This window comes from Perissodus microlepis, chromosome 2 (assembly GCF_051167445.1).
Source record: "Perissodus microlepis isolate ML-2025 ecotype Zambia chromosome 2, ASM5116744v1, whole genome shotgun sequence".
NCBI lineage: Eukaryota > Metazoa > Chordata > Actinopteri > Cichliformes > Cichlidae > Perissodus > Perissodus microlepis.
Window position 1 is genome coordinate 2,433,868 of NC_140462.1, and position 17,727 is coordinate 2,451,594.

Below are 17,727 nucleotides of genomic sequence, written 5' to 3' on the forward strand. Positions count from 1 at the left end.
GTTTTACTTGAGCTTGAATGTGAACACTTATTGCAAAACCATATACAGCAAGACTGAGTCATCAGCTGAGCCCGTGTGTTAGAAAATAAAAACACTTCAAATATACTGAACACATTCCCTGTTTTTAAGCAGCTTTGGAAATCTGTAAAGACAGTTTCATAAAAACTGATGACTTCTACACTACAGTCAGTTACCACAGCAGAAATAGATCCCACGAGACAAAACAAATGATAGTTTTCTCAGGCAGTCGTCAGTCTCGACTGTGGTTGACAAGTTTCCACTTCCTGTGTTATCAAATTCAGCTGAGTTTAAAGAAGCAAGAACTTGCAATGTTCACACACTCAAAAGGTAGGTTAAACACTTACGCTAAAGACTGTGGTTACAGGGCAGACAACAACAACAACAAAGTATGTGATGCTGTTAAAAATTATGTTAAAATCAATCGCCCTTAGTCCGTAACATTAATCTAGTGCATGCTAACTGATGTTGTAATAACAGAGCATTTTGTTTTATGTAGTTTACTTGCACTCAAGTTTCTGCAAAAATAAAAATAAAGGTAAAAACACAGTTCAAAGTACAGTTTCTCTCCAAACAGCTGACACTACTCATCTCATCACTCATCATTAGATAAAGCCCAAAGACTACAAAACAAGTTTAGTCTGCCAAGTTGGCTCTTCCCTTTAGAGGTCATCAATGCCTCTATCACACCCACCCCCAGCATATTCCCCTTCACTACATGAACATGAACCTTCTCTGTGGTCTTCCTCTGTTCCTCTTGCCTGAAAGATCAATTTTCAACATACTTTGTTAAATACATCCACTATCCCTCATCTGCCCAAACAATCTCAGCCTTGCCTCAGCTCGATCTGAACTGTCCCTCTAATATACATGTTTCTAATTCTCTCTGTTCTGGTCACTCTCAGTGAAAATCTTAGCATCTTCAGCTCAGCCTTCTGCCATTTTGCTTGTGCCACCATCTCCAAGCCATGCACCACAGCACGTCTCACTACCATCTTGTACACTTTCACTTTTCATTCTATCTGTCTGTACCAAGTCACCCCTAACACCAGCCTTCACTCACTCGCCTTGCCCGCACTCTCTTCTTTACCTCTCTTTTGCACTGTGCAAGCCTATCTCTATTCATTGCATGTTCAACTTTCTGTCTCTCTCACCCTCATTCTATCTTGCATCTACTGACTTTCATCCCTCTTCTGTTCAGTTTCAGGCTTTCATCCACCTGCTATCTACTCTCAGTATAGATCACAGTGTTATCTGCAAACATCATAGTTTGTCAGCACGTCTAGAACCATCACAAACAAGAAGGTGTTCTTGCAGAATTAGAAAGCATGTAAATTCTTTTTTAATAATGCCGCTAAAATCCCAGGCAGTATTAAATATGTGACCCTCCTTCATACTCGTACTTAAAAAGAATTACAGTCTAAAACTTGAAGCTGCTATCAGCTTCTAATTAATAGAAATGTGAGCATCAGTTTTTCTCACGCATTAGTTCCTTTCATGTACTGAAGCTGAAACCCAGCTGTGGACTTTCTGTGTGTACTTTACACTAATCGTTGTGCCTGTGCGGCTTTCTTCAGGTATTCAGCTTCCTCCCCAGATGCACAGAAAGGCACGTTAGATTAAAATGTTGTTCTAAATCAGTCATGAGCACGAGCCAATTTTATGTGCATACAGTGCTGCATGAAAGTATAGCTAAATATGGATTCTATGGTGAAGCACTTTGAGTTTTTTATCTTTTAGTTTAATTATTGATTTAAATGGGGGGGGGTGGGGGTGGGGGGTGCACTTAATCTTATGAGCTAGCTAGCTTTTTCTTTTGTTTGCAATAAAGTTTTTTTCACATTAAAAGTCTCGTCGAGTCTAATCAGTGGGACAAACTCTTATTGTGAAACACTGCTCAACTCACAGAAAGATGATTCTGTTCATTTGTTCAGTCTCACCAGAAAACAGAAGAAGTCACTACTACTGAAATGCAACAGCCAGATGAACAGAATCAGCTTTCTGGGATTTCCTTCCTTGGATTTATCTGATTGAACTTACATCAATTCAGCAATTGCAGAACAAAAAAAAGTCGGAGGGTTGGGAGGTAGGTATTCCACCGATTCCACTGTTTATTTAATTAAGAGCTTTTATTTGTGACTGTTTATGAAGCAGTTTTAAAGGTTTTATTATTGTTGTATTTTTCTTCACGATGTATCTGCCATATTTGCTTTAGATAGCAATGAGTCAAAATTTAAAAAAAGACAAGGTGTCTGTAAATCTATGTAAAAAGAAATGCTCTAGCTCGTATCCAGACATATCTAAGTTGATCTTTACAGCTCATTAGAATGCCACTGATATTTCTTCACAGTAGTCTGTGGCTGGTCTGAGCCTCTGGTCCCAATGAGGAAGTAAGTCTGGTCTGAGCCTCTACAAACGCAATGCTACAGAATAAAATGAAATCATTCCGATCTTGTCTTGTACCAAAGCTTATACCAGAAATCCTTCTTCACCTGCTGAAAATGCCGGAGAACACAGTTTCCAAAGGGTAGGTCTAATTTTTCCTTTAATTTCAAACATGCTAATGTGAAAGTATAATACAGGCTGAAGGCTCACTGTGGTTTTTAAATGGAAAGCTTGTCTGGATGATTCACTCCATAGCAGGGCATATTACAGCCAGTTAATGGGTTGAGTAGCAGTGCACAAATATATCACCCCCTTATATAGTGACCGTAATATTTACTCGGATATTCTATGATGCCTACAAACCCTTCATTTTACAACAAAGTAATAATATTAGTAAAACTACTGACTTATGTGCCTTTAATTTTGACTTCAAATAGATCTACTTCATGTTTTTTTTTCTTGTTGTGAACTATTTGTGTAATAACATTTCTTTTAAATGTATTTTAATGTAATGTTTGTATGTAAATGTATGTAATACTGTGTAAGTATCTGACATTAAGTGACAACAACTTATGGACCTAAGGGTATAAATAATGTGTATCGGTTTCCATTCTGGGCTACATGTGAAGAGTAGTTTGGGTTTCACTTTATTGAATAAGGCCACATATTCTGTCTCATTACAGTAATACTTATTCAGTTTGTGGTAACATTCCTAACAGAAGCTTATTTTCTTGGTAATCTTATGACAGCATTATTACACGTACGTCCACATTATCCTGAGATAGGAAGAGGCAAACTGTTTCTCAGTTGATCCAGCAGTGGACAGCTAAGTGCTATTTAGAAGATCAATAACACTTTAACTCATTTGCAGTAAAAAAAATAAATAAATAAATAAAAAGACACTCAGTCTGAGTGTCTGACAGTCAGTTAAGATTTTGCATGTGACGCCATGTGCAAATCCCTCAAGAGCTGTTCGCTATATTGAACAAGATAATCAGTAACAGTCACATCCAATAAATGATACATAGTTTACATCGAAATGATCACTGCTTTTTTCCCCCACAACACCTATGCTGTGCTGCTGGGTGCTACAATCATCAAGACTGAAAGATCATCTGTCTTTTTATCACTTCTCTGCTGATTTGGATAGAAGAAAGTGGGGGAAAAAGATAAGCAGTAGTATCAGCTATCAGTTATATTTTTATTTTCTCTTTCACGTTTTTTCCTTTCTCGTGTTCTCTATTTACCTCCTCCACCACTACTCTCCCCTGCTCATCTCCACCTTGTAAGGGTTTAAAAACTGAGCTTTAACATGAACAATGGTGATAAAAACCGAGAGAGGCCGACAGTGATCACTGACTGTTTTTAGGCCTTATTCAGATTAAATAGAACAAGATACAAAGCATTAAAACATGTTAAAAACACAACAGCCTTAATAAACATTTATTTTACGCAGGGAAGCAATGGCATAAACACTGAACGTCTGCGCGAGTGCTCGCCGAGGCAACACTGCCAGTTTCGCTTTTTCCAACGTTATCCTTGAAACAGATATGTGTGTGATACTCTTACTGAGAAACAGTTAACTACATGATGTACTAGTTAGTACATGATTTTAACTGTGCTTTGGATAACTGATCCCATATGGAAAAGATATATATAAATCTTATATAAAGATATATATAAAGTTTGTATCTGTATCTTGTGTGAAACTGGTATGAAAAGCATACAAGAGTGAAAACAGATATAAGATCCCTAGAAAAATTATATAAATGAAACTTGTATGTTTTGGATACTAAAACAATATATGAAAGCGGCCACTTCCATGAGTAAATCATATGAGTCTTATATGATTCACTATATGAAGTAGGCCACATCTGATGCAAGTCTTTTATAAGTTTTTTCTATTTCTTTTCCATATGGGATAGCAGAGGAGCCACAACAAGGTCTGAGGACAGATGAGGACAGGTTAGAACAAGAGAGAGAGATTTCTTCAGATTACTGAAAAGAGTGTTGAATAGCTTACATTTCAGAATGTGTTTATTAATTCTTTCTATCATTTCCCTCCTGTTTATGCTACACTACCACATAATAGTTTCCAAAATGCTTTATTTTTCTGCTAATACATCAGGCTTATCTCTTATCTGTCTGGGTTTTTCAATGAAGTGTTGTTAGGTATTACTCTACCACTCTACAGCTTGGGTCAACTGCTTAAAGTCTGAGAGGGTGAATAGCTTAAGAGGCATGATCAGAAAAGCTAGTGCACAGGTTCCTTTCCATTCAGAGGGGAACCTAGTTCTCAGCTAATGAAAAGCAACCACACATAAGCATTGGTAAGTATGGTGAACATAAGCATTCCTGTGGTAAGAGGAAGTAGCGCCACACACCAACAGACGTTAGCTTGGGAGGCACTCAGAAACACATAATCTAACAATTGATTTGTGTCAGTGTAACCTGTCTATTCCTAATACCTCGTCAGCATTTGTTATGTTTAGGGGCATTACTCCTGTGTGGTGTGTGTGGTGCAGTGTTAGCTTGAGGTGTAGATAAAGTAACTGTCAGTTATTTCTATCTTAAACAATGCAAATGGACTCTTGCCTGACACCCAAATGCCTAATGCCTAACTCTGTATCCCTTATTTCAACAATTTTAAAGATATTATGACCTCCTTTCTTTACAGTGGTGAGGCGACATTTTATTCTGTCTTGTCTCTTATATATGTATATATATACATATATATATATTGTTGGAATGCTACTACGCAAGTAACCCTGGCGGAAGGGGTTACATGAATAGGATGAGGGACCTATGGATTCGATATCCAACATCCACAATGACTGCGAAACAACTAGTAGCTCAGTGTTCCAACATTCGAAAGAAGGGACTGCTCTCACAGCTAGAGATTGACGAGGTACAACATAAATGCTACGGCAAGGGGGAGCCAGAACGCCAGGTCAGGGGGGAGATATCATCACCCCCACCCGAGATTGGGAACAAAGCCCCAAGTGCGATAGAAGGATCGTTGAGTGCGAGAGGAACTGACCTGAAAGATAGGATCATGGCCAAGCTTGAAACCTGGATCCCCCGTAGCCAGTTAGCAAGATTACGTGAAGTACCCTCAGAAGGTCTGCTAGATGATGTTAATGCAGCACTACGGACAATACCTACAACCACGATTACCGACACTAACAAGCTGATCTACAATACGGCAGCAGTGATCAGTGAGATGCTTGGCTACAAGTTGAACAGCCATAAGGGGCAGTACCCTCCATGGAGAAGGAGGCTAGAGGGCAAGATCAAAGTAGCATGGAGGGAGGTTAGCCAACTATCGGAGTTGCAGAAAGGTGTGACAAAGAAGGTGCATAAAAAATACAGCAAGCTGTCCATACCTGAGGCCTTGGAAACTGCCAAGCAAAGACTCACAGCCTTGGCCAGCCGCTTGAGGAGGTACACCAGAGAGATCGAAGACAGGAGAATAAACCAGCTGTTCTCCACAGAACCAGCCAAGGTGTACTCTCAGTGGCAAGGGAACAATAAGAGAACAGCACCACCAAGGCTGGAGACGGAGCAATACTGGAAGAGTATATGGGAGAAGGACACAACCCATAATGGCAATGCTCAGTGTCTAGTGGATCTGAGGGCAGACCATAACAACCTCCCTGAACAGGGTCCAGTAACCATCACGGTGGCAGATATCCAAGAAAGGGTCTCCAGTATGAAGAGTTGGACAGCACCAGGCCCTGACATGGTTCATGCCTACTGGCTGAAGAAGCTGACTGCACTCCACGAGCGTCTGGCAGCACGAATGAACCAGCTGCTAGTTGATGAGAGACACCCGGAATGGCTAACCGAAGGTTGGACGGTCCTGATCCCCAAGGACCCCAAGAAGGGACCGGTCCCATCCAACTACCGACCAATAACCTGCCTCAGTACTACATGGAAGCTCCTGTCAGGCATCATATCGGCTAAGATGAACAGGCACATGGGTCAATACATGAGCGGGGCACAGAAAGGGATGGGCAAGAATACCAGAGGCGCAAAACACCAGCTACTGGTAGACAGAACAGTCAGCCGAGACTGCAAGACCAGGCTGACCAACCTGTGCACTGCCTGGATTGATTAGAAGAAGGCCTATGACTCAATGCCCCACAGCTGGATACTGGAATGCCTAGAATTGTACAAGATCAACAGGACCCTAAGAGCCTTCATCAGGAACTCAATGGGGATGTGGCATAAAACACTGGAGGCCAACCTCAAGCCCATAGCACAAGTCACCATCAAGTAACTACCAAGATCTAACAAGGAGATGCTCTGTCCCCACTGCTGTTCTGCATAGGCCTTAACCCCCTCAGTGAGATAATTGACAAGACTGGCTACGGATACCGACTACGGAACGGAGCAGTTGTCAGCCACCTCCTGTACATGGATGACATCAAGCTGTATGCCAAGAGTGAACGAGACATCGATTCACTGATCCACACCACCAGGATATACAGCAATGACATCGGGATGTCATTCGGGCTGGAGAAGTGTAGTCGGATGATAACAAAGAGAGGGAAGGTAGTCAGAACTGAGGGGATTGAGCTACCAGAAGGCAACATTGCAGACATAGAGGACAGTTACAAGTACCTGGGGATCCCGCAGGTGAATGGGAACCACGAAGAGGCAGCTAGGAAAGCTGCAACCACCAAGTACCTGCAGAGGGTCAGGCAAGTCCTGAGGAGTCAGCTGAACGGTAAGAACAAGATCCGGACTATCAACACCTACGCCCTGCCCATGATCAGGTACCCAGCTGGGGTAATAGGCTGGCCAAAGGAGGAGATAGAAGCCACTGACATAAAGACAAGAAAGCTCCTTACCATGCATGGAGGGTTTCACCCCAAGTCCAGCACCCTGAGGCTGTACGCTAAGCGGAAGGAAGGGGACCGGGGACTGGTGAGTGTCAATACAGTCCAGGATGAGGGAAGAAAAATCCATGAGTACATCAGAAAGATGTATGGCCTGAAAGTCCCTTAGGGTTGTCGAGAATGACCGAGCTAAGGTCCTGTGGGACTTCCATATACAGACGGACAAACTGATGATGGCTAACCAGCCAGACATTGTAGTGGTGGGCAAGCAGAGGAAGACGGTTGTGGTGAGAGATGTAGCGATACTGAATGACAGCAATATCAGGAAGAAGGAACACGGGAAGCTAGAGAAGTACCAAGGGCTCAGAGAAGAGCTCGAGAAGATGTGGAGGGTGAAGGTAACGGTGGTCCCAGTGGTAATCGGAGCACTCGGTGCAGTGACCCCCAAGCTAGGCGAGTGGCTCCAGCAGATCCCAGGAATAACACTCGAGATCTCTGTCCAGAAGAGCGCAGTCCTAGGAGCAGCACATATACTGCACAGGACCCTCAAGCTCCCAGGTCTCTGGTAGAGGACCTGAACTTGAAGGATAAAGACCAAGAGCGCGGATGTTATTTTATAGATATTATTTTGTTATTATCCATCTCAGTGTGTTTTCCTCTGAAAGTATTGTTGTCACAAGAGGATCTGAACTTAAAGACCGCTCCCAGGGGCGAGAGGGGAATTTCTTCTATACTAGGTTCTAGTTTTGCTTGACAGTGTGTAGAATAAACCTGATAGCACAAGCTCCTAGAAAACTTAATTAACTGAACGATTTTTAGGGCAGTGAGCAAAAACAAAGCTGGCTGAGCCCGAAGTAGCTGGAAACCTGTGTGCTTATTCCAATAAACATAGCAGTATTTTCTCAGTATGTTTTACTTCATAAATTGATTTATTGCGAGCAACAGAACTGTTATCAGGGTTAGATAACAGAGATTTACAGAAAAATACTTTTGGTGACAAATCATTTATAAAGGTGTGTTGGTTTGACACACGCTCAGGGAAGAACCGCCTTATTTACTGAGGATTTCTGGGATTTCAGCAAGTACCCTCTGCCCCGGTTAGCGTAACTTTAAAAGGTTGTCAGTTTTGCCCCGTTAAGTGTGCTGCTTTTGTTGCCAGGGTTGTACAGTTTAGCAAAGACACATATGACCCCAGCAATGGTAAACACTGTATACCAGTGCAGCCTGGGAATGGCTCCCAGTCTGTGTCACACTTAACTGCAAATTAAGGCCCCCATTTCCCTGTGTGTGGTTTAGCCACTGAAACATGTGGGGTGACCAGTCCTTTGTAAAATGGTTCATCAGGGTCACCAAGTTTGTAGGTTGAGACCGCATGACCTGTTTCAACCCAATAAAAATGTTTGAGCAGCAATGTTGTGGATTTTTTGGTCAAAATTTGCCTTTCATACATTGTGTCAGGCCCCAGTGAGTTTTATAATACATGGTGCATGCATTCCTGTCTCTGTAGGTACAGGAGCAATTTGCAATTTTGCCATTTAGTCCTGCCTGAGGAGGCTTATGGCGCACAACTGCAAACACACCACCTTGTTTTTATTGGGGGGTTTTGTTTTTCCTTTCAGTGCAGTCTCGCGCTCAGTGTGCACCCCTGCTGCAGTTGTATCAGTTTCCACCGCTATCCTTGCTTTGTCCTGACCTGCCTCTGTCTCTGATTTTCCTGTTTGACATCTAAAAAAAGGGACAGGGGAGGTGAAATTGTTGGCTTGGCTGAGCAGATGGCGTGTGTGTGGCTGTGTCAACTGAGAAATAGATGCAAGGGGGAAGGAGCTGTTTGTTCCTCTGTTGTTAACAGGGATGCTGCAGCTTTTTTAACCAGTTCTTCTCCCCTCTGATGTTTCAGGTTTCATGTTTCGGCTTTCACGTTCCATGCTCCTAGTGTTTAGTGTCTAGCATTTAGTTTTGCCTAACAGTTTCATACAAACAATCATGACACTTCTATGATGTAAGAAAGACTGCAGCTGCTGAAAACCACTTTCTCCTGTCCTTTAGATGGAAATTGAAGGATAGAGATTAGTCAGAGCTTTGAAGGATCTGTCTTACTATTAAAACAAAAATTATTCACAGGGACAGTACCAGTCTACTTTAAACATATATGTTTAAAGTAGACTGGTACTGTCCCTGTGAATAATTTTTGTTTTTTAAATCAACTTTCATTTGCTTGAAAAACCTATTTAAAAATATGAGATCTCATTTGTTTTGCTTTTGCAGTGGGGCAATATGTACTCAAACTGATAGGAATACACAGCATGTTAACTCATGTTGTGCTTAAACACGCACAAACACTAAAGGCATATCCACAGATGATCAAGACTTTTCAGGACATGACATCAGAGCAGAATCTGTCTAAGGGTGCTCACAGCATGTCATGACCCATTTGTGCAACACATAAACCACACAGGCAGATGAACACGAAGGGCTGATTTGTCAACTTCTGCATTTACGTTAAGTTACTGAAGTTGATCAAATAATCCATTCTTCACCTCCCAAAAATGTCAGAGCTCCCCATTTCCACAGGGTAAGTCTAATTCTTTGTTTTACTTCAAATATATTGACATAAAAATGTGAAACAGACTGTAGGCACACTGTGGTCCTAAAATGGAAAATGTTTTACTTATAGGAAATTATGTCCAGCTATGACATGAATTAGTTAGACTTATTACATCTTGAGTAGCAATGTATAAATATATCGTTTTTAATTACTGACTGTAATCTTTGCTGAAGCTTTTATAGCAAACAGCAGCAAAGGCAAATGTCATTCTGTAGCTGCTGTTGCTTCAATGCCTTGAAACTCTTTTTTTTATAATAATATTCTAGTAATAATGTTATTTAAAACTACTGCATTATGTTTATTTACTTTTAACATTTATCGAATTTGTCTTTTTTTCATTTTGTTACCTTTTTTATTTTCATAAAAAAATAAAAAATATGTTTTTTACCTGTTTTGTAAGTGATATATTTAAACATGTTTTTAAACATTTGCTCCCCAGTTAATTTTGTCATGCACAAGCTGTCCAAAGACTGTAATACAAACACTGTAAACCAAATATTGTAAAAGAACACTGTACCATGTCTCTGGTTGTCTTTATAATATGCAGATTAATGATTCCATGGAAAGGCTAGAACACGTTTACAAACGATCCCTTCAAATTGTGTTTAGCTGTTATAATTTCTCATTGGAAGGAGCCACACGACATGTAACAGAAATGCCGTATTGTCTGTTGCTGTGTACTTGTTTGTTTTTGTTGCTAGTTATATGAAAAGACATAAGTGATAAAGATGATAAACGATATACAGATGTTAACCTTTTCTGGATTTTAGCAAATACGTTTTCTTTAACTGAGCAGTGGTTCTGTGTAGGAATGAATTCTTGTTTTCATGAATATGTTCTCGTCCAGTACTTGTCAGCAATGAGGTGTGACAGTGAGACACTGCTAAACCACGTAACCTTAGTTTCAGTCATAAACTAAAAATGACTAGCTTGAAAAGTCCAAAATACATCTGCAGATGACTTTTGTTCTATTCAGAGCTAAATGTGAAGAGTAGTCAGGGTGTCACATTAGTCATTTTACATTGTTTTCGTCCTACTGATTAACTAATGAATAAATGCCTTTAGGGACATTAGTAGGTGGCACATATTTTGTGCATTTACAGGAACATCCTCAATTTTTGGTTGTTGTAGCTACTGCAAGCTTGTTGATGTTCCCCATACCCTAAATAGTACACTAAACCTGGTAGTTATCAAGATTTTATAGCCTAAGACTCATAAGACTGTTTGAGCTGCTGTTGATGACTTCTTGCAAACTCCCAAATAATATAAGTTATTCTTGAGACACACTGGGGCTTCATATAACATTAAAGAATTATATTCAGAAAATGTATCTATACTTTCAAATGAAAATATGTTGATGAATTATCTGGTTCTACTTTACAAACAGGAAACTTTAAAATAGTTGTGGTCACAAAACACAAGTCTACAAGGAAGTTGCAAGTGTTGTGGGTATCTGACTGCCATACACAGAAAAGACTAACAAAGGACAAAGAGGACTTCACTCAGTGCTGAAAGGATAACTTTTAGTTATATCATGCAATTAAAGGAAGCATCCTAAAATTGATGTCCCAATAAATAAGACAGTTTTTTGTTTTTTAAATGTAATTACAATATTTCTTAATTTGCACAAAATAAATTAGACACAATTTGATTGTGCTTGAAGCTACAGTGTGTAAAATCTCACTGTCAGATGTCAGTGGATTACAGATTGCGGTCAGATCTGTTTTCTTAGCCTTCCCAACTGCATTGCATAATCTTAGCTTTGGTGACCACTGTAAGAGAAACACAGTTTAGTCAGCCAACAGGTATCAAAAAAATAAAATGTGATGTTTGCAAGACATACTGTCTTTATACACATTGACTGTTATGGGGTGCCGTCTAAATTTAAACATATTTGAATGATATCAACATTTGGAAATAAATCAGGAATAAAAGCAGGATATGTGTCAGTTAAATAATTTTTTGATATTTTTACCTCAAAATCGCCCTATGACCTGTTGTGAGTGTAGGCTGCCAATCACCTGTTTACCTCAGCTGTCAATATGCAGGGTGTCCAAGTCTATCTACTCTAGAGGAGGCTGTAAAACGACATCAAAGTCAATGAGTCTGTTAAACTGACTTGGACTCGGACACTTTGTGAATAAACTCTCATGAAATGAGAATACAATTAAAATGTTTGTCGGAGGGGAAGTCTCATTTTTAGGACATTCGATACTGAAATTAGCTGCATTAATGTTAGCTTACGACCGGATATTATTTAGGTGGCTTGTTGTCAGCAGTCTGGAGATGGGTTGGTCACATGTCTAATCTGCTGACAAAAAGTAATTGTGAGAATGAAAATGGAGTTATGATACTGGGGTTGCCGTTTTATAGGCTTTAACATCAGAGAAAGTTTTGGTTCCTGCCTTAAAAAGTTGGGTTTCTTTTCTGTTCTGCCCTTAGCAATGTAGAAACCTCTGTTTTGTCAGTATTTATTGTTGTGTCTGGTTTTGGTTCTTCCTTTACAGGTCCTAATTAAAAGCTCCTCCCATCCAATAAAGGAAATGACTATGCATTATGTACATTTGGTATACCGATTTTCACAAACTGCATAAATACCCAAGTCAAATCTGCATGAGAAAGGATTAACTTTTCTTTTTTGGTTGTTTTTTTGTTTGTTTCTTTACTTTTTTTGAAAAATCACTAACAATATATATATATATATCAATATTTTATCTCTAAATCTGAAACTATAAAACTCAAGTAAAAAAAAAATAGTGTAATTAGTTTACGTGGCTTGTTGTCAGCTGTGTGCTCATGGGTGGGTCACATGTGAATTGTGTACAATTGTGTCATTGTAACAATATTGGGAATAGATAAACATGTATATGCATATTTTCATGTGTTAGAGCCCTGACTTGAGAACAGGAAGTGAGGTTTTTTTAAGTACCAGACACTCTGTTAAATAACCTGAAAAAAAAAACTTAAGGTACGTTTAAGCTTTTTTTCTCAATTCAGTTCAATTATTGTAATTTGTAGAATTTGATAGAATTCAGCAGAAATTATAGTTTAGCAGAAATTCTTAGTTAACTCGTATTAAGTCCACAATAAAGCGCACACAGCAGGTGCCACAGAGTGAAAAACATTGTGACTCTTAGAGTGGTGGCATGTGTCTGATGTGAAAGCAAAAGTCAAAGTGCTTTCTCATTTCAGCCCAGCAACAGTGAGCTACACCGCAGCCCTTCACTTGTTCCACATTGCGTCAGCCTTATTCCAAAATGGATGGAATTCATGTTTCACCTCAAAATTGTACACACAGTACCCCAAGTGCAAGCAAATTTATTAAAAAATCAAAAATATAAATGAATTTAATCCATTTTGGAATACAGCTGTAACATGACAAAATGCAGAACAAATGAAGTGCCCTGGATACTCTTAAGTGCTTCTGCAGTGCTGATAAATACTAATCACTTTAACTTCTTTGCAGTGAGAGCACTCTGTGGATAAAATTTAGAAGATGCTTGTGGTATGTGGCAGCTTTGATCATGGTCGGGACTTTAGTGATCTACAGCTCCGTCTTCCAAGGATCATGGTCTTTAAACCCAAGGACATCCACCCCAAACTCAAGTACCCCTCACGACAGTGTACCTCCTCTAGTTGACGAGGTAAGTATATTCACTGGCCTCCATATAATCTGTGCAAAGGCAACACTAACAATATTATCTCTACAAATTAGTCACAAAAGTGATCAGTTGGTTGTCCGATGTTTTTCTGAACTGAAACTAGTTAACTAGTTAAGTTAAAGTCATCATGATGTAGTCGTGTTACTGTGATGTTCTTCATCTCATTTTATGCATTTATATTTAAAATATGTGAAGAAATACATGTTCATAATTATTATGACTGTGACGTATCAAAGATTTCTTTTAGCTAATTAGACACATAGTATATGTTTTATTAGTGGCAGCTCAGGGTTCTCTAATTTTCTGAAATGGGGTGGTCAAACAAAATTTATAGCATGGAAGATGGAAGAGCACCTGTCTGCTGGGAAAGGATCCTGCACTAGAGTTTGAGAAGTACAAGCTCTATGCTGAGGCCGGCCTCGCCTCAATCACAACTTCTTAGTTTCTCGTCACTTCAGAAGAACTGAGGTGACAAAATTGAAGCTGAACAAGAGAACAGAGAAGAAATATGGGAGGTTTGTAATGAAGGGTTGTCATTTTATTCAGCTGTAACATCAGAGACCTGGTTTCTGCATTTTCAACATAGAGTGGGTTTTGTCAGTATTGGTTTGTGGCTCTGGTTTGGTTCGATTTCCTGCTTTACGTGCCCTATTTTAACAGCTCCTCCCATCTAATAAAGAAAATGACTGTGTTATGTACATTTGCTATACTAGTTTTCACAGACGGCACAAACAGCCAAGTCAGATCTGGACAAGAGAAGATTAACTTTTCTTTTTTTCTTTCTTTTTTAAAAACAGAAATATTTTATCTCTCATTCTGAAGCTCATTTTTAGAAAAGATACAAAATTCAAATAGAAAATATGAATCTAGTATTATCAAGTACAATGCACAAAAATCACCAGCCTTCTCTGCTTGCACAGATCTCAGTCTCATTATTCCTTGCAGTACACTGTGGCGTACCCACACGAGTACCATTTCATATTGGATGAACTGAACAGATGTCGGGAGGAAAGCCCATTCCTGGTTCTAATGATCCCGGTTGCACCCCACAACAGAGAGGCTCGTCACATGATCCGCAGCACGTGGGGGAATGTAACAACGGTGCAGGGCAAAGTGGTCAGCCACTACTTCATACTGGGACAGTCCAGAGAGGAAAATGGAGCAGAGACCATTGAAGAACAAGTGAGTGGCTTCAGTCCATTGTAGTAAACTTTCCACACATTTCCCTTCTTGTTATTATCAGGAATACATAGTACAGGGTGAATGAGCTACACCAGATGATTTAGAAAAGTCACAAGAGAGTCGGAGCAGAGGAAGGAAAGAAGGATCAGATTCCAAGCAGCCAAAGAAAATCCAGTACAAACACAACGTCCTTTACTTATAAGATTTCGATGTGGCTTGATCTGATTTTGGCTTTTCAGACCACTCTACCAAACATGTATCATGTTTGCTGTATCAATGAGTGAGTTAACTGAAGAATTATTACTAATTATTAATTTATTAAATGATGCTTTCAATTTCACTTTCTCAGCTGTTACGTGAAAGCCGGGACCATCGTGACATTCTCCAGAGTGACTTCTTGGACAGCTACCATAACCTCACCATCAAAACAATGCTTATGTTTGAATGGCTCAGCACCCATTGCCCCCAGACCTCCTATGCCATGAAGGTTGATAGCGACACGTTCCTCAATGTGCACAACCTTGTCGGGATGCTTTTAAAGGCCCCTCAACATCTCTACATGACAGGAAACGTGATAAGGTTTGCTTCTGTTCTTCGAGACCAAAACTCTAAATGGTTTATGCCGTTTTCCACCTTCCCCGAGTCAGTCTATCCACCTTATGCCATTGGACTGGGCTATGTGTTCTCTCTGGATTTAACCAGGAAAATACTGGAGGCTGCTCAGCATGTCAGAGCTCTTTACATTGAAGATGTGTATGTGGGACTGTGCATGAAACATCTGGGTATTCCACTGACAGATCCTCCTCGTAATGATATGTTTAGGATGTGGATGTCATCAGACACGGGCAACTGTTACTGGACTTCTGTCATAATAACATTGCTGCACAGCTCTAACCAGCTTTTGGACATATGGAAATCTTATCAAACTCAAGCACAAAGTGGATGTTAAACACCTGCTTCTTACTACACTGCGATAAAGAGTTTTTCTATTTTAATAATTTTAATGATTCGATATGTCCTCTGTTAGCTTACTGGTCCACAATGAAGAATGTAAATTTTACAAAAGCGCAGGGAGGGATTAAGATGTTTACACTGTCCCCATTCGATTACTCTGCACATTTTGAGACATGCTGAGGTTTTATTCACCTCATAATTCTTTTTCCAAAAACGTTTACTGTAGTAGGATATACATTATTAGAACAATGCTGTTTGTGTTTCAGTGGATTAAACACCCTGAGACAATTTGTCATATGCAGGGCAACTCACACAGTATTAATAATGATAATGTTGCTGTGAGGCAGCAGCGCTAAACACCATATTAAATTTTTCCAATTTGGCCTGTGCACACAACCACGGCAGACTCTAAATCTGAGAAACCTGATATGATTGAAGTACCCACTTCAACTTAAGTTAAAGCTGAAAGTTTGTGCTTCAATCACACCTCAACTGATTTATTTAAAACGCACCGTGGTGCTGTACAGAGGCAGAATTACAAACTGTATCTGTGTTTCTGGAATGGGCACTTTATGGGTCAAAATTACAGTCAGTCCGATTGGTACTAAACCTGGTATAGGCAGGTCCGTCCTGGTACCGAAGCCACTCCCGTAATATTTGATTGATTTTTACTCAGGTCACACACGCTAACCTCACATTATAAAAAAGGCAAATTTTTTACATTGACGTGTCATCTGTTCCATGACTACGTAGTACTCAGTTGTCGCCAACTGACAACTAAAGATAGAAACCTATTTAGGGGCACATCTGTAAATAAAGTCTTATTTATATAAAGCGGCAGTGACGATGATGCTGTCACAGTTTGTTGCATTTGTATTTGTTTTATTGTCGTGTTCGGGTCAAATCTGATTGATTTCCAAACTAAACACTGATAAATATTGTGTTTTACATCTGATTGCCTCAAGGCCTTATGACATCCTCCACACTATGCACTTGAACATATAAAAGCGATGAGCACCTCTTTCGTTGAATTTTGAGTGTTTTAATCAGCTTTGTTACATCTGCGGCGTTCCCGGTCAAAAGTGACTGCCACAGAAAATGAATGGGAATCCACCCCTCACCCCTCTTGGCCTCTGACCCCCTGAAAAACCCACTGAATGACCACCAGTGTTGGGCAAGTTACTTTGAAAAAGTAATTAATTATAGTTACTTCTTTAAAAAAGTAACTGAGTTAGTAACTGAGTTACAATATTGCCCCCTTAGCTCCAGGTGTTGTGCTGTAGTGATGTGTCGGTCGCGAACTAAACAGCTCTTAGAGCCGGGTCTTTGAAGTGAACAACGCGAGCCGGCTCCTTATTGCGAGCTGTGGGGTTTTTTTTTTTCTTTCTCTCACCCTCTCTCTAGCACTTTTTTTTCCCGCTTCACTCTGCACGCCTTTGCGCTGGGAAGAGGGGGGAGGGGCGGTAGTTACACTGGCAGTAGCACAGGAACAGAGCGGGAGGGAGAGAGAGAGAGCCAGGGACAACAATGTCACATTAGAAAGGTATAGTGATCATCCACAACTATTTTCAGTTGCAGATGATAAAGGATTCAGAAAGTTTATTCATGCAGGTCCATATGACAGAGAATGTGCATCTTCTTTTTGTTTTCATATTTTAATTTAGATTTAATCGTGTTGTGGTTTGCAGTGTTTTGTGTTGTTTCACTTTAAATTTGTTTAAAAGGAAAAAGCTGAAAATTTAAATAGTTAAAAGTTGAAATGTGAATAGTTGGTTTTTGTATTATATGATTTATTTATTATTTTATGTGGAGTGAATAAATAAAAGTATATTTACGGTGGCCCCTAGAGACAAAGCACATAAAAATTTCAAAACACGTAAAAACTCAGAAGCACGTAAAAACTCCAAAACACGTACAAAAGACAACAGAAGTGCTCCAGGATGCGAGGCGCAGTGTTGAGCTTTTGTTTCCTAGTGGCTACACAAGCCAGCAAGTACCAACGACTGGATTTGGTGTGTGGTAGTAACAGGTAAATGAACACCTTTTTTTTAAATTATTTGAATATATATGAGTGCTT

General features: G+C 39.8%; 1 protein-coding gene across 3 annotated transcripts; it reads left to right on the plus strand.

The window, feature by feature from the left end:
* Nucleotides 1-1,812: 1,812 nt before the first annotated feature.
* Nucleotides 1,813-16,490, plus strand: LOC146391996 (beta-1,3-galactosyltransferase 2-like). 3 transcript variants are annotated; one of them, XM_084939990.1, is made up of 5 exons: nucleotides 1,813-2,104; nucleotides 2,369-2,545; nucleotides 13,319-13,496; nucleotides 14,460-14,696; nucleotides 15,046-16,490. In XM_084939990.1, exons 2-5 carry the CDS (start codon nucleotides 2,439-2,441, stop codon nucleotides 15,643-15,645), a joined length of 1,122 nt encoding a protein of 373 aa, XP_084796116.1. In that variant the 5' UTR covers nucleotides 1,813-2,104; nucleotides 2,369-2,438; the 3' UTR covers nucleotides 15,646-16,490. The 3 variants fall into 3 exon arrangements, with proteins under 3 accessions (XP_084796116.1, XP_084796126.1, XP_084796134.1); XM_084940000.1 differs by lacking the exon at nucleotides 1,813-2,104 and having other exon boundaries at nucleotides 2,120-2,545; XM_084940008.1 differs by lacking the exons at nucleotides 1,813-2,104; nucleotides 2,369-2,545 and adding an exon at nucleotides 9,430-9,819.
* The last annotated feature ends 1,237 nt before the right edge of the window (nucleotides 16,491-17,727 follow it).